The 18,517-nt window shown below is 37.0% G+C and overlaps 1 protein-coding gene across 8 annotated transcripts in view; it reads right to left on the bottom strand.

The window, feature by feature from the left end:
• The window catches only part of FBXW11 (F-box and WD repeat domain containing 11), a 74,232-nt gene that overhangs the window by 43,784 nt on the left and 11,931 nt on the right, over nt 1-18,517 (bottom strand). For 2 of the 8 annotated variants that reach the window (XM_081942674.1, XM_081942676.1), the window contains exon 2: nt 4,440-4,541. The exons of 4 other annotated variants lie outside the window; for them this stretch is intronic. In XM_081942674.1, the coding sequence (XP_081798800.1) occupies nt 4,440-4,541 (102 nt within the window). Of the gene's footprint in view, nt 1-4,439; nt 4,542-15,419; nt 15,500-18,517 lie in introns of all 8 variants that reach the window. 2 more of the 8 variants (XM_081942675.1, XM_081942678.1) reach the window with 2 other exon arrangements.

The following is an 18,517-nucleotide window of genomic DNA, read 5'->3' on the forward strand; positions in this document are numbered from 1 at the left end:
GTTTGCTGCAAGGAGGCAAATTGCTGGGAGGCAGAGGCAGATTTTTTTTCTTGTTTTCTTCCCCAAAAGCTAGGTGCGTCTTATAGTCTGGAGCGTCTTATGGTGCGAAAAAAACAGTACCTTCTTATCATATTATATTAAATAACAAATTCTTATTTCAAAACCATCTGGAGCCTTAGTTCATTTTTAACTTTTGAAAATCATCACTTTAAACTTTCTATTGACGTTTATTTAAAAAAAACAACTCTATTTTTCTAATTCCTTAAACTCAAATGTCAAACATCTTTCGCAAGGAGGAATTCATCCTATGAATGCAATTAAACGTGTTGTCCTGAAGTTTCTTAAGGTTTCAAAAGTAGTAAAAGAATAATTTCAAATGTGATTAAGAAATGAGGCTCGGTTGGACATTTTGTACATTAAAAAGGTTGTGTTATAATTGTGAGCTAACAGAGAATCCCTGACTCCTATTCACTTAGTTCAGAAAATGATTACATGATGTTCCTGCAATCTACTCACTCACAAGGAGAGGCTATATGGAGTACAGATGGGATACCTCACACTCTCCCCTTTCCTCTGGAAAGACTTCTTCAATCCAGATCCTATAACCAATCACAATTTCCATTCAAGGGACATCTAGCTTGCCATGAATCCTCACTGGAAGAGTTTTTAATTTTCTTTATTAAAATCTTAATATGCCTTCCCCACCCCATACAATTTTAAAAGCATTTAACTTTTGTAGCTGTGTGTGAGCATGCCTTTGTATAAGGCTTGACTCCTGATAGTTGCCTGGACTTATCCCTGCAGTTTTGTTGGCAAGATTTTCGGGATTTGGCTTGACATCCCTTAACTGAGATAACTTCCAATTTAACTGGAAGATATCATTTGACACAAAGCTACTCTCTATGGCTTCTTTAGCACATGAAACACCACCAAGCAAAAAGATCACTGGAGAAGAGGCTTACCACTAAGCCAGCTGATTATTGTCAGTCTCTAATCAACAATAGACATTACAGAGCATTTGTTCTCACTGGAGTCACCCCATCCCCTTCAGCAGTTATTGATGGTAAATATTAAAAAAATCCCTTCCACAGCTTGGGACACCCATGACCATCACCCATAATGTTGCCAAATTCTGTCTTGCTGCTGCAGGAGTGAAGCAACTGAAACCATATTTCTGTGATACATTTACAACTCTTCCTCTTCTCCTTTCTTTTTAAGTTACATAACTTATTTAGATTGCTATTTTAACGTGCATTTTATTTTGTGTGTGTACACATGTTAGTTACAGATTGTAAACTTCATCATAAGTTTTATTACTATCTCCATCCTAGGGCTGAGAAAGAGGAAGAAAGTCACCCAGCTGGCTTCATGCCTGAGTCGCAACTAGAACTCATAGTCTCCTGGTTTCTAGCCCATTACCTTAACCAATACACCAAACTGGCTCCCTTATTCATACTTTTCTGCATTATACAATAGATTCATTCATTCATTTCATATATTTAGTATCTATGGTATACATCCCATCTTTTAGTTAACAATCTTCTCTCAAAGTAACTTACAAGCATATAAACAATAAAAAAATTTGGAAAATAAAGCTGACTAATTTTTAGGATTCTTTTCAGAGGCTGATAGTAGTTATGTTGTACTCAAACAAAGGATTTATGATGACTGTTACCATCCTTTCCCTATGGTGATGAATCCCTTCAGGACAATTAATAGTAATATAACTTTAGGCCAATAACCAAACTCTCAAAAAACTTTACGTCAATATTGCTTTTTTGCATTACCACATCACATGGAGAAAAAGTTTTGCTGAACTCTATACCACAATCCTGAGGTCTCCCTTTCACAGTTCAATTAAGAATACATTATATTTCACCTCTCATAAATTATAACCAGATTAAATTAGAGAATACCAACATTTAGATTTAGGAATAACAACCCCAATCAACTGAATTTGATTTATCCAATCAATTCTTCACAACATGTAACTTCTGAAACATATGAATTAGTCCCCAGAGTCGATCTGAAATTTGTTGATTAGAACCACCAAGGTCCATCCACAAATTTCGTATTTTGAAAAGTATTTCCCCTGACTCTGAAAAACACAATCTTCAGTATCTCAGAAATGTAGCATACCAATTTAAAATGTCATTTTATTTCTGATAATTATTTGCCCAATCATTCATTTTGAAGCGATTCTCCTTTGAATTTTATTTATGGGTTATTTGAAAATACTGTCCATTTTACAATTTCTGATTCTACAGTCCCTTTGTGTTTAAGCAAAGACAAAGAAGGTTGAGAAGTTTTCTGTACTATACAAAAAAAGAAGCTGTCAATATAGTTTTTTAAAAAATAAAACTGATATTATTCTCAGACTGATTTATCACAGAATCACATTTGTTAGGAGGTTTTATTTGCTTCTGCCAATATGTCATGTGAATTTGCAAATAGTACAAGCTAAAGTTTAGCCACAAAATGAAAAAGGACAAATCATTTATAAGCAAAACTATAGAAAATAGTTTTCATGCATATATTTTCACACTGCCAAGCCAATTCTGTTTGCCATCCACAGCATTCCAAGCATATATCACACTTCCATTGATTTAACTACACACATTTCAAGAGCAGCCTCATGCAGTATTTATTTAGTAGTGATGGACTTTGCTCACTGTAAGAATCTATAATGTATACTCCAACATACCAACTATATACACTAACCCAAAGCAATATGATGCAAACGTTTACAAATTGTTTTAACATGCCTTTCAAGATTGTTGAAAAACAGAATTTATTTTTCATTTAGAATCAAGAACAATATAAAAAGAAATACTTGGGCTCTGCAAAACCTTATAAAGGGGCACTTAAATTACACTGACTAAACAAAATCCCTGTGCTTTAAGTGTCAAAATACCTGCATCTTTTGGAAAGATTCCTTTGACTGTCTGCACAGAGTCTGCTTCTTAACTGAACAGCATTTATTACAACATTCAGGATGAACTGCTAATATGTATCCTTTCAGATGAGAATGGAGAGTATTAACAAGGATATAAATTCACAGAAGAAAATGAATATTAGCTGAGAGGGTTTGCTTTGGTTAAGAATAGAATTACAAATACCTGGATGAAACTGATGAGATAGAAAAAAAAACTACTGTTACTAGTCTCTTTATTATCTGCAAAAAAGTGTTATAGCCAGCACAGAGAATTTCAGGTTCTTTTCTGAAAGCAGTGATGAATTTTCAGATGACTTCAGGGAAATAATTTTTGAGATGAATTGTTGGGAACAACTAATTCTTTTCAATAATGGAGGAAGAGGAAGGAGTTCTTCCTCAAATTTTAACATACCTATAGGCTACATTCACAAATTCACGGTCAACTTTCAAGATTCACAATATCTTTGCCTACTTAAATAATGTTTAGTTCTTTGGCACATTGTGGAAAGACTCAAATCAGTGCAGTGAAATCTCAACAAATGAGTCCTATGCAATCCGCAGCAGATAATGCTTACTAGACATATTTTAAAATAGCCCATTATTACATGAAATGATCAAGCATTTTCAGTTCTTTGCAGAATTGTTTCATAAAGATCAACCATGGATGACTGTAATTAATCATGGCTTCAGTTTATTGAAACATGCATGTCTGTAAATGCATGTTTTGTATGTCTCTATTTTTTAGCTTTTCCCCTTTGTTTAGAATTTTAGGAAATTGCTTTGTTTTTATTTAGCTAATTAAAAACACTTCTATGCTCCCCTATCATTAATTCTATTGATAAAATTATGAGATGTCAAATCTGTGGATAAGACTAAATATTTTACTAATTCAGCTCTTTTTATAAATAACTATATACAAACCTTAATTTGCAACTTAAAGCAAAATATCTAATAATTTTGCTTAATTAAAACCATTTTCCTACTTCAAAGAAATTCAGGCCAATCAAGCATATTTCATGTTTTCATTATTTAAATGATTTAACATTTAAAAGAAACAGTCACTTATTCCATTTCTTTAAAACATGTGTGTGTGTGTGTGTGTGTGTGTGTGTGTGTGTACCATTAGATAGCATATTGTCAAAAGCAGTATATATTAAATTGATTTATAGAAATAATTACCTGCTTATTTCTATGTAAGGATTTTGATGCTACCTTTCATCCATTGTTCCAATAATTGCAGCATGTAACACACAAAATGAACACAGGCAACATGCATTCTTCATTTGCATTGAACAAACAGGTAGAGCAAAATGCTTACCATTCTTAGTTAAGAGTAAGTGTGTGTCATACAGAGCCTTCTTAAGGAAGTCTCCTGCACAAACTAATGAGAATCATACAGAAAACATTCAGGAGACTTAATGCAATTTAAATTGAATCCAGAGAGATTTTAACAATGACCACAGCATACGCATAACACATTTACAACAAGAAAGAAGAAAGGCACCTGGAGACATCTGACACTGGGCATGCTCTGCAGGCATCTCAGTGCGCACATGCTCTCTACCAGGTTGGAGCAGCCTAGCCACAAAGACCTTGGCACAGAACACTGCAGGATGACAAAAAGGAAGGAAGAGAAGAAGCAGTTAGAGGCCACAAGTTACTGAACGCAGGTAACTTATTAGTATGTTAAAATGCATACGTAATTAACCAACGGTATGCAATTGGCAACGTTACATCCCAGATTGTCAAAAGATCCTAGCCACAGAACGCTGCTTTTATATTGCATGCATTAACTACACATTCCAAACCATATTCTAAGTTGGGGTTGGATTTTAAGTCCGCTACATTCTGAAATCAATATATCTTCAGTTAATCATAATTAGGGGTGTGAAAAACTATTTCTTTTTCAAGGAATGTTGATCTATTCTGAGTCTAGAATCTCTCATTGGGGTTAAGAAATTTCATGAGAGAAAGTTCTTCATCCTTCCAGTTGTCTTAATTAGCTTTTTAAATGGACTTTGCTGGGGCTTATATCTAACTAATAACATGCTGGGAGCCTGTTGATGTTTCTTGGCAAAATAGAAAATGCCAAACAGCAGTTTCTTAGTAAATGAGGCTCCGAGACACCTACTGTATTTTTCGGAGTATAAGACGCACCAGAGTATAAGACGCACCAAGGTTTTGAAGAGGCAATTTTTTTCAAAAAGTAGGTAGGTAGACAGAGGGATAGAGAGGGAGAGAAAGAGAGAGAAATATAGTAGGTAGGGAGGGAGAGAGAGAAGTTAGGTAGGTAGGTAGGTAGGTAGGTAGGTAGGTAGGTAGGTAGATAAAGATATATATATAGAGAGAGAAATAGAGAAATACAGTAGGTAGGTAGGTAGGGAGAGAGAGAGTAGGTAGGTAGGGAGATGTTTCCAGGTGTATTTATCCATGTGCTGGAGAAGGAAATCGCTGACAATCTGCAGCACCTAAGACTTTGTTTCTGCTGGCACAGCACTTGATCAATCTAATTCTCATCAATCAGTTAAAGAGCTTTCCAAAAGGGGGGGGGGAAGTTTTTGCACTTTGCAAACCTCACAAAAATGGGCCGTTTTTTGCAAAAACAGCCGTTTTTGTTTTTGTTTTTAAAGGCAATAGTCTTGGGGGGGCTTGGCAAAAATTGGCTCATTTTTTGTCAAAAAAATTGCATGCATAGCCTTATGGAGGCTTATAGAGTGCTGCTGGGGCTGGGGGGCAAAAAACGGCCTGTTTTTTGCTCATTTCTGCCCTCCCCAGCTCCAAGGAGCTCTCTGAAAGCCTCCATAAGGGCATGTAGAGCCATTTTGGTGAAGGGGGCGGGGCTTCAGGAAGCAAAAAAATGCTGTATTCGGTGTATAAGACACACCCAGATTTTCAACCTCTTTTTTGAGGAAAAAAGATGTGTCTTATACTCTGAAAAATACCGCAATTGTTTTTCCACTGGCTTAATCCCTTCAATTCATCAGCTCAAAAATGTAGTAAGTGGAACTCTAACTTTGGGAAATTGAATTCAATGCGTTCTTTTGAATTCTAATTTTTTGCACTAAGTGATTGCCTCCCTTCTTATATGTCTACTTAAGGATCTGATTCAATGTTTTATTGATAAAATATCTTTTTAAATTTTAATTCTAAAAATTATTTGCCAGCGAATCAAAAGTTCAGTTGAGCATGATTCTTTAACCATTTTTATTAATACATTTCAAATTTAATACACTTAATCATAAATGCTTGACTACTGCAAATATTTATGATTACTGGAGCCATAGGTGCTATTCAAGGTGGTAAGATGACCTTTGGAAAAAACCTTTAAATAACTCTAGTGGATGTGTGGTGGTCTCATTATGAGGAAGTGGGTTTTTTTCATTTAAAGGAAACAAGTTACTGCAACTAACAATTAGATCTGAAATATCCAAAAATATTAGAAATTTAGGCACGCTGACTTATCTACTCTGTATGGACAAAACAATTTTAACACTTTATTTTCATCTGTCGGTTTTAAATCTTTTTTGCAATTTTTTAAAAAAGGTATTTGACAAGACTTTTATTATCCAACCATCATATTCAAGTTCTACAAGCAATTTATCAAGAGCATAATCTAAGATTTCAAAGCATAATAAGGTGGTTTATGGGTTTCCTAAAGATGACATGTGTGCAGTGATAAATAGCATGGCTCCTTCATTCCAGTTCTATGCTGAACTTTTACAAAATCTGAAATTAAGGTTGATACTAACGAAAACTATTTAAGTTTGAGTTTCTTCCCAAAACAAGTTGCCTGTTTTTCCTGTTTTTAAACCACTTGGGTTTCCAAAAAATACCCCAAGTGTTTGTGCTAATGCAAGTTGCAGCTTGAGTAGCATAAACCAAAAGCTGCTTTGCAAATGAAGAGGCAAGCCTCAAAGATGATTACACTTGTAATGTACAGAAACAGAACTGGAGTCAAAACTTACTGCCCACAATCTTAATTTCTAGGGTTCCTCTGAGGTACATACATACCAATGCATGAAACAAAGGAAGTCACTTCCGATTTAGTTATGGGATCATTTTTTTTTCATTTGAAGGACTTAGCTAAAATGCATCTATTTTCTTTTGAATATCATCCCCCAACTCAGTCCTCATATAGGTCCTAGAACTCAAATTTTTAAAAAAGGAGATTGATGGTTTGTTACTGGTAAAAATAAAAAAAAATAGGGCATCCTGGGTCTGTACAGGAAATAGCAGCATATGAATGTAACTTCAAAAGTTCCATAAATGTATGCCTTAAAACAATGAAGGATGCAGTACAAATGACAAGATAATCAGGATAAAAATGAGATAGAGTTAATACGGCATCAATGTTGTGTAAGGGTTTTGCCTCAATAAGCCCCCAAAGTATCAACAAATTGGCTCTAAAACTGCATTACCAAAATTGTTACATTAAAAATTACCATACTGACTAAATTTATTTGAAGGTTTGATGCAACAATTTACATTTCACTGATAAAAAATATTTTCTGTATTCCAAAGATCCCAGGTTGTGCTGAAAAGCCTTTCACAGATGCTTTTAGCTGTGTAAAGCTTTATTAATCAGGGTACAAATTACTAGTGAGACAGGCCAATGTTTTAAATCAGAATAAAGAAATTGTAGAGGGCCGAATTAAAACTTTTTCTTTTACAACTAGCACTGCAATTTGAATAAAAGGGAAAAAAATGAAGCAATAGGAGTCCATATAGGACTGGGAGCAGGGGGAATATTTGCTGATTTCTCCTTTCCTCTGCAGTGCAACTTAACACAGCTATTTCAAAAGGCCTCTCAAACCTTCATAGCAGGTTTAGGAGGGGGCACATGGGGAGAATGCAGGTGGCAGAAGAACTGACTGAAAGAACATATCCTTTTTTCCAGTAGACATCTGGCAATCTGAATCCAATGGTTTTATATATACATATATAACATAGTACTATCATAATCTCTAGGAATGCTTGTTTTCAAATCATGATAATTAAATGGAATATATCTTCATCTAAAACCAAATAATAGTTGTGCTATCACATATTCAGTTGCTACCATGTAATTGGCAATATTGAAGTATTCAAGAAGCGAGAACAAAGTCTCTTTTAAATCCCAGTCCAACTTCATTCTGTCCTCAATATAAAAACAGGGATCTAAAGAAATCAAACATCTTCCCTTAAAGAGCTGCAACTGGAGCAGCATAATCTAATTATAGATAAAAGCTCAAATTTATCTACATAACTTTTGATACCTAAGTATCTATTTTAATTACTCTTTAAAATATTCTAGATAATTAACTGAAAATGTCCAATCCTTCTTCAATAAGGCAGGGCCAATCATCCACCTGTCTAGTCTTTCACAAATTGCTATCCTTGGTAGTATAAAACTAAAATTATTTCCATTCACACTTGAAGTATCACAGCTCTAATCCTGCCCCCCCAAAATCTAAAAAATACAAAGTTTGTGGAGCCTGCACCAATCCTTCCTTCAATTTATTCCGACCACAATGGGCCAAAAACAAAGGTAACACTTGTCAAGGTAGCATAGATCAAATACGTGCAATGAAAAGGAAGAAGGAAGCCATAATGTCTTTGCTAGTCTGACCTAGGAGAAAATTCCAGATCCAAATACAAAAACCAAACTCTGTGTGTGTGTGTGTGTTAAAGTGAGTGCTGTTAAAAATGGCAAAAAGTATCATCCCTTGGTAACAATAAAGTATTCTTATAAGCACTAAAAGCATTGTTGATGAAAAAAAATAAACATAAGTTCTAGAATCAAGTTTCCCCAATCTAATTCTACCTGGAAAAAAAATCTATAAACAGCAGATGAATGCGATATATCCTAGGGCAGGGGTGTCCAAACTTGGCAACTTTAAGACTTGTGGACTTCAACTCCCAGAATTCCCCAGCCAGCGCTGGCTGGGGAATTCTGGGAGTTGAAGTCCACAAGTCTTAAAGTTGCCAAGTTTGGACACCCCGTACAGAGAGGACAGCATGTGAAGTTCATCCTTCCCTCTGTCAAAAAAACCTCTCAATGCTGAGCTATATTATGTGTTAAGCTTTACTACAAACATATAATCCTCAACTTACAACCATTCGTTTAGCAACTATTCAAAGTTACAAAACCAATGAAAACAGTGACTTATGATTAGTCCTCACACTTACAACGGTTGCACTCTCCCTGCAGTCACATGATCAAACTTTGGGCTTTTGGCAACTGGCATGCATATACAATGATTGCAACATCCCAGAGTCATGTGATTGCCATTTGCAACCTTCCCAGTCAGCTCTGGACAACAAAAATCAATAGTGCAAGTTAGATTCACTTAACAACTGTCTGATTCACTTAACCAGGGCAAAAAAAGTCATAACATTGGGCACTATTCATTTAGCAAACACTTTGCTTAGCAATGTAAACTCTGGTCCCAACTGTGATCCAAAGTCAAGGACTACCTGTATCTAAATCTATTTGATCACTTTTTTTTTTGCCATGAGTTGATAATTCCTCACTGATTTATATTTTATCTTGTTTTTAAGATTTCCCAATTGTATTATTTCCACACCTGATAACTGTTTCAGATTTCTGGTTGCTTTGGTAGCAATTTTCTGTCCCTCTTCTAGTTCTGTAACAACGTTCCCAGCATGGTAGCTTATTCGTTTTTTTTTCCTGGATGAGACCCCATTAGTATGTTTTTTAAGGATATGCACAATGAGCAAATGTTTTTACAGGTAGTCTTCACCTTACAACCATGATTGGGTCCAAAATTTCTGTTGCTAAACGAGACATTTGTTAAGTAAATTTCCCCCCATTTTACCACCTTTCTTGCTACAGTTGTTAAGTGAATCCCTGCAGTTGTTAAGTTAGTAACACAGCTGTTAAGTGAATTTGGCTTCCCCATTGACCTTGCGTGTCAGAAGGTCATAAAAGGGGACCACATGATCCCAGGACATTGCAACTATCGTAAGTATGAACCAGTTGCCAAGCATCAGAATTTTGATCATGAGGATGTTGAAACGGTCCCAAGTGCCATTATAACTTAGGTCACTAAATGACCTGTTGTAAGTTGAGGACTACCTGCATTTAGCTATTCATCCTACCTTCCAAGATCCTTTATCTAGTTAGCAGTTTATAAGACTGCATAACTGTTTGTGTTGCACCTACATGAATATGGGTAAATGTGTTTTTGCCTAAATCTGCTTATAAGGAAATGCATTTGACATTTTAATTTCATTCTCCTAGCCTGGAGATCCTTCAGGAATCACCTATAGTCCTTTTTTATTTTAATTCTATATAATTTGGAATCAAATTCTTTGGCCATTCAACTATTCAAATAATCTACAAATTAAGCTAAAAACAGAACATTATGATGATACAGCAGTCAACCTATAGTATCTATAGTACAAATGTTTTATGGACTGCTATGTCCCTGAGTGTACAATAATGTATATACTTTCTTTCACATTAATTAGCCAATACAATGGTTAAATGTAACTACAGTTAGTAGGAATAAGCCAATTTCAAGCCATATTTTATTCTTCGCATTTCTAAACCGCCCCCTCTCCCAAAAAGGGACTCGGGGCGGTGTACAGTCCGCACACATAATAAATAATAAGTACAAATATAAATATAAATACAAATATACATATACACATGGAGGAGGTTAAAAATTAAAAGAACTGTATAGAAGAATAAAATATGGCTCTAAAAGCCCTAAAATCACTTTGATTTAAAACAATACCCTTAAAATAACCAGTTAAGAGTATACTTCCAGGAGGTAGCAGTTGTAACAATTATAATTATGCCAGGCCAGCTAATCGAAACAGGTGAGTCTTCAATTTTTGTCGGAAGGAACGGAAGTCCATGGTGGTTCTAATGTTGGGGGGGAGGTCATTCCAGAGGGTTGGGCCCATCACAGAGAAGGCCCTACTCCTTGGCGCCGCCCGCTGGCATTGCCTAGTGGACAGCACCTGGAGAAGGCCCTCCCTGTGAGAGCGGATTGGCCGCAGGGATGTGGGAGGATGCGATCCCGCAAGTAACTAGCTCCTGTGCCATGGAGCGCTTTAAAGATAGTAATCAAGACCTTGAAACGCACCCGAAAAACCACAGGTAGCCAGTGCAGCTCGCGCAGGAGCGGTGTTACGTGGGAATATCTAGACCTTCCCATGACAACCCGCGCGGCCGCGTTCTGGACTAGCTGCAGTCTCCGGGCGCGTCGCAAGGGAAGCCCCATATACACAGGTTGGGCTCAGTAACGCTGATCAACTGCAGTTAATTTAAATGCAAGGTTCTGATCCACATGTGAGTTAAGGTATAGCTATATAAATCATATGCTGTGCTTTAGTGTTATTTCCAAATGCTGCTACTTTGCTCCTTTTACATACTTACATCATTAAATTTTAAGACACTTATACCTGCTGTCACAAATACTTCAATATGAATATTTTAGGCTATTTCCTGCAAAAAGCATTTTAAGCAGTATATTTCAATATCTGTCTTGGGTTTAGCTTCCAGGGTTGAAAAATCCAAGTATATCTATCAATTTTAAAGTGTATAAGAAAAATACATAAAGCCAACAATGTACTTTATTCTATTTTCAGTTTTCACCTAACCCTTTAGTATAAAAACACCAGGTCTAGCTAACAAAGAAATTTCTTGCAGGGTTCATGGGTCAAATTAAGCTATATTTGGTTTCCATTTTAATGTAATTTATGAAACCAGCAATTGTCAGTATCCATAATTTGTATTTAGTCAACTCATAGCCAGAGTTATGCAATTAATTATTTTAGCTTCTGAGGACACATGTTATTTGTTCAACAAATTGTATTTTAAACAAACCACAGCTGCATATACGTGAACCTAGCCAATGGGTTTCCATCCCCTTTATTTGCAGTTCTTAATCAACCACATATCTAATTCTAAAGGAAAGAGTATGAGTATCATTCATTTGTCTAAATCAGGTTTTTATCAACTCCTCAGGAATCTAACGGTACAATTATAGCCGATCCATTTGTTTCATCAATAAGTCTCCTCTATCAGTCTCTTTGAAATGCTATTTATTGTTGTTCACCTACTCAGTTCTCTTCTCGTAGCTAAACCTTTTCAGTGTAAATGTTTCCTGAACAAAATAGTTTCCTGAACAAAATAAACAAACTGCACTGACACAAAGTTATAGGAAACTCTAACCTATGTACGTACATACACACCAGTGGTAGGTTCGGGGTGGTACAACCCGGTACGACCGTACCGGTAGTAGCCGAGAGCAGCAGCCACCGTACTGGTACCTTGGCTCGTTTGGCTCACCTACATTCCATAGCTGTTTATAATGTGACCGGCCAATTGTGCACATGCGCACAGAGTGTGGTGCCTGCGCGACCTCCGCCGAGCAGCTGGGTGTCACAGGGCGGTGGTGTGCGCATGCACGTGCAAGCGTGCATGCCTGACTAGAACGCCCGGCCCCGTGCACAGCGTACCGGTTGCGACGGGGTCCGGAACTCACCACTGATACACACACACACACACACACACGCACAAGCATTAATAAATACATTTGACTCTGATGGTCAGATCTGTCAATACTAAGCAACAGTAAAATTTGTAGAGTTGGGCTTAATTTGTTGTGTGCTATCTAGATATAAACTGAATAAATTAGCATTTCAGGAAAGTTGGCCTCCATGATTTGATTTCCAATAGGCCAGGAAGGCAATAATAATCTTAGAAATTTAATTTTAAAAAAGGTATGTGAATAAGTTCAGGTGAAGAGTAACTGGTATTATTCAGTGATTAGAATGGAAGGAGTCCTGCTGTCAACACCAATTATTCATATAAGATAAAAGTCAATTGCTGGAATACTACTCTTAGTAGTCCAATGACATAAAGAAGGCACATCTATACAAGCAGCGGTATAGCAGAGATTGACCAAAGCACATCTTTATGACTTCAAAACTTGGTTGTCAACCATTATACCTGAGAGAAATACTGTTCTACTGAAAGGATGACACAGCAATTTTGTTTCTTTTTAATATATCTAGTTATGAGGTATTTTTATTCAATAAACCAGTATGAGAAAAATATATATTTCAAAATTTAATGTGTGTACACTGCCTTGTTCAATTTTCCTTTCTTCAAAAAGAAATGCCTGTATTTTAGATTTAACAGTGTTCCTTAAATTTCAACTAGCGATCAACAAAAAAGCCATATACTATACCAGTGATGGTGAACCTATGGCACGCGTGCCACAGGTGGCATGTGGAGCCATTTGTCAGGGCACGCGAGGCGCTGGCCAGCTGAGTTCATCCTTTTTAAAGCCATTTTTCGCCCTCCCCAGGCTCCAGAGGCTTTATAGGAGCCTGGGGAGGGCGAAAACAGCCTCCCCCGCCCCCCCCCGGACGCCCTCCGGAGGCGTCAGGGAAGCCTCAGCACAGTCCCTGAAGCCTTTGGAGCACTCAAAACGATCCTCCGAGCAAACCGGAAGTGACTTCCAGTTTGCTCGGAGGGTCGTTTTGAGCACTGCAAAGGCATCAGGGAAGCCTCTAGACGGTCCCTGAAGCCTTCGGAGCGCTAAAAACAACCCTCCGAGCAAACCGGAAGGTGTCAGGGAAGCCTCCGGACGGTCCCTGAAGCCTTCGGAGAGCTCAAAACGATCCTCCGAGAAAACTGGAAGTCAGGTTTGCTCGGAGGATTGTTTTGATCGCTCCGAAGGCTTCAGGGACTGTCCGGAGGCTTCCCTGATGCCTCCAGAGGGTGTCCGGGGGGGGGGGGAGAGGGAGGCTGTTTTCGCCCTCCCCAGGCTCCTATAAAGCCTCTGGAGCTTGGGGAGGGCGAAAAAAGCAGGTAAAAATGGGGGGGAGGAGCACCTGTAGTGCACGCATGCACACTGGGGGGTGCGCATTGCTTTATGAGTGCGGCACGCCCGCACAAGACCCCCCTGCACTCCCCCCACTTATGGGACGCGAGCCAAAAAAGGTTCGCCATTTCTGTACTATACCCATGATGGCGAACCTATCGCAGGCATGCCAGAGATGGCACACAGAGCCCTCTCTGCTGGCAGGCATGCCATTGTCCCAGGTCAGATCTCCGTGGCGTTTCTTTCATGAGCTTTTGTTTTCCTGCAAGCTCACAAAAGAAAAAGATCTTACCTCTTGCTGCACTGCAGGTGTTGGGATGCCCCGCCTCCCATTGGCCAGCTGGTCTTTGGGTCTCTGCTGTGCATGCCTGCGCACGTTCACATGCATGTTCGTGCGTGCATGTATGGGCATGCACATTCGTGCACCTTTCAGTTTGGGCATGCATGCACGCACGTACGCAGAGTTTGGGCATCGGTGTCTAAAAGGTTCACCATCACTGTGCTATACTAACATCAAGACCAAGTACGTAAGTAATCCAGATGATCCTTGTAAAATGCTTTCAATACAGATAGCAGTTTCTCCTGTAAGTAGTAAAATGAGATTATGAGTAAATCTTCTAAATGTTGTAACTGAGTTGGCCCATTTAAGCAAAAGAACTGTCATTTTTAAATAATGGAAAGTGCCATTTTTCTTATATATTAGAGCTCCCAATCTTTCGTTTATACTGTCCACTACATGAATATCACATAAGAACACTAACTCTGTGGACACGGAATGTATTTGATCCTCTTCTACCTACCAGAGATGAACTCCCCTGGTACCTTAAAGATGTATTTTTGATAACTGAAATCTAATGAAATCATCAATCTCTATAAGATTATAATAGTTCTAAATGAAATATTGAGATTTTTTGGAAGAATGCCAAAACGTCATGAATATTCAAACAAGAAAAGTGTCAGCCGTTAAACAACTATCCAGACCATGGACTATGTGCAATGTTGAAACTACCAGTGAAAACAAAACTGGTAGTAAATAAAATTTAATTATAGAGGAAAATCTTTCAAGGGAGCAGGATAATGTAAAAATGCTGTGTGCTATGAATTTTGGGGAGTTTTTTAATACTTGTATTAAATCAGACTTGTTAATATTCACAAAATGGTGAACCACAATTATTTATTTAAAACAAAGTTCCCTCTCCCCCCCCCCCCCCCATTTCCTTCAGTTCCTATAGAACCATGAAACCCTGACTTGGAATTCATTTACATGTATTTTAATGTTTCCATCAGAAAATAAAGATATACGAAGAGCACTTATTATGCACATTACGTTTGTAAATATTCTTATTCTTTTACTATACATTCAGCTCAATTTTATACTCCAAAGACAAAATGTAGAGCTTTCTGGCAAATTTTCTTTTGATCATAAAAAAGTGATAGACTTTACTCAGAGCCCACAAATGATTTTTCATTCGTCAAGACATATGTTAACTGATAAACTCCACCCATGTGGAAAAGTACATACTGGGAACACCTGTCATCATATAAGTTTTCATGTTCTGAGAACTTGATGCAGAAGAACATATTTGATTAACCAAAAAAGACATTTGTAACACTATTTAGTACAGGGAATTTCTTACCTGAAACTCTGTTTCTGTGCTTCAGATCCACCAATCCAGAATGAATGGGAAATCGAATGGGTTTTCCTTTTCACACTTGTCTGTCAAAAAAGAGCAGCCAATCATCTTCAGCTTGGTGTATCTACTTCTTTTCTTGAACGAAATCCCAATATGCACACCTAATGCTGTTAGAAAGACAAGGAAACCTGTACAGCTAGCAGGATTCCAGTAGTCATTAGATCAGATGAAACAACGGATTGGTGGATCTAAGACAAGAAACTAAATTAAAGACAAGAAATTGCAATGCCTCATAACTGAATCAACCAATCCAGCACAAACAATTTTGTTTTTTTCACCACCCACATGAACTGAAACAAACAACTGACAAGAGTCCTAATATTTGGGCTGGTACAATAAACAAATTCAGTACTACATTTGAGACTAAAAATATACACATAACTCTTCAAAACCATCAGTTGGCAGTACAATAGTGGAACCATTATAGCAAATTTTTAGAACATGTCCAGGATTCAAAGAGTTAACTTGAACGTGATCATAAAGATTTTCTGAGGGAAGAAAATCTGAGTTTCAAAAGAGATCTGCTATAAATGAAAAAGCCAAGGAGGAAAGATGCTGCTCTTTGGACTCAATGGAACTAATTCATATCCTTCTGAAATTTACAAAGGCATTTAGCCCCCATGTGTTATAAAAGAAAGCCTTTAAAAAGTCTTATTTAAATCAAGATTGGACAGTAAAGAGAACTGGAAGCTACTAGTAAAGGTCTACATAATTTACAGTAATTAACATTGTTAATTACTTAATTACTCCAATTTAGTAGGAGTTACTCTGTACACCATAGTTAAGATGGGACTGGGCTCCTAGCTAGTCTCTTGATGATTTGGAAAGTTACAAATGACCATATACAGACGCAGAGATATCATTGGAAGCAGTACAACTATGGTTTTCAAACATTTTGGTATTTTCAAAGGCTGAACTGCCAAATCACCTTTCTGTACTTAACACAATCAAAAAAGCACTATCTAAAATTCATCTAATTCTGATTTCAGAATGTTAGAGGGGGCCATAAATTGCTCACACCTGCTATACATAGTCAATAATTTGCTAAATTCTAAAGTTAGCACAGGCACAGTCCTTGCTTTCTGTTGTGACTAAAGCAATTAAGAGAAATGAATGTCATAGCAAAATTTCTCATAATCTCAACATTTGGCTCTGAGAGATAGAGCAGGAAAAAGAATGTACACAAAAAAACATACTTTTCATAGATGGATTTTACTATCATTTAAATTATAGAAATATATGGACATTTTTGAAAATCTTTCTCCAGTAGGATTTATATGTAGCAGAGAAACCAGACTGCCAGATGCTTTCTTCTCATGAAACAGGTCTGTTGGCATTTGTGGAGAACTTTTAGCAATTCACAACCAGCCAGTATCTTCATGTGTTATTTTAAAGTAGTATTAATGCACAACATAAAACTAGGATACAAGGCTACATAAATACTACTAGTGTCCAGCTCAGCCACAGCGCCTGTTCTAAACCATACTCGCTTTCTTCTTATAGGGAAGCCTATCATATGTTTTTCAGCAGTCTTGCTCCAGAGCCTGACATTGATTTGGGCTGAGAGGAAGCGATTAGCCCAACATCATCAAGCGCCATGCCTAAGGGAGGAAGCTAGAACCTCTCTGCTCTTACTCCAGCCCCATAACTACTAAAGCTTGCTGGTTCTCATAGCAACAGTATAGTAAAACATCGATTTAACAGGTCTTTATTCAGTAAACAAAATCTTCAACCAGACATCTGCCTGAAATAATGTGTAAGTCCTTAGTATCCAAAGTAGTCCAGATGATTCATAAAAATCAATGTTAAATTACATCATATGTATATACAAGTAATGTAAATTGCTGCAAATGATGTACTTTGAGATGCAATTGACCTTTGGGATTAATAGACAGCTCCAAACCCTACTAAATGATCCATTAAATCAAGATTTCACCATGCATGTATTACCTGGGATTGCCAACATTAGACAATGTGCTACTATATAACCTTTTTCTTTCCTGCCTACTGGGCTTTCCATGAATAAAAAGTAGGCCAAAGTTTTTTAAAAATGGAGGAGGGGGGACTTTATGATCTTTTTTTAACTTTTAAATTATAAGCTAGCCAGATTCTTTAGAGGTAAAGGAGGCCTCTAAATTTGATAAACAGATTCAAAGAAACTGAAGACCTTTTAAGAAGCAAGACAGAGGGAAAACAAAGAAACAGAACCCAGCACAAAACTTCATTTGACTTTATTTACACTTAGATAGAAACAAATACATTAAAACAACAATTTCCTACTCATTTAATAATTTCTCTTGTAGTCTCATTAAAATAGCTTTTTGCAGAGTGTTATAGAGGGCTCTATTCAATAACTTTCCTGGATGCATACAATCCAAGTACAGGTAGTCTTTAACTTATGATCACAATTGAGCCCAGAATTTAGTGAGAAATCTGTTAAGAAAGTTTTGCCACTTTTCTTGCCACATTTGTTAAGTGAATCATTGCACCTGTTTAGTTAGTAACAGGGCTGTTAAGTGAATCTAGCTTCTACATTGACTTCACTTGTCACATCATAAATATGAACCAGATGCAAAGCATCTGAATGTAAAACATGTGATCATGGGGATGTTGCAATGGTCATAAGTGTGAAAATGGTCATAAGTCACTTTTTCCAGTGTCATAACTTGGAACGGTTACTAAATGAACTTATGTAAGTAAGTCAAGGACTACCTATCAAGCTAATGAGAGTGCTATTTTAACTGTGCCGAGTTAAATGATCATTGGAAAAAAATACAGAAAGAAACAGCAATATATTTCTCTCCCTTTCTTATTTCAGACTAGCAGTTTAATAATAAGGCTGCATTTAATTAAGAGCTAAATTTGCTAAACAGCTATGTTTTTATTCATTGAAGAAATATTACGGGGGAAGAAGAAGGAAGAGGTAAAAGAAAATTTCACTTGCATAGCATTGGATATCTGCAGCATGCTTTGATATTAAGTTAAATATACACATTCGGAAGACCACGGAATCTGACAAAGCTTATCCATGTTAAAAAAAT

The sequence above is a fragment of the Natrix helvetica genome (assembly GCF_964273705.1).
Source record: "Natrix helvetica genome assembly, chromosome: 2".
NCBI classification, from domain to species: domain Eukaryota; kingdom Metazoa; phylum Chordata; class Lepidosauria; order Squamata; family Natricidae; genus Natrix; species Natrix helvetica.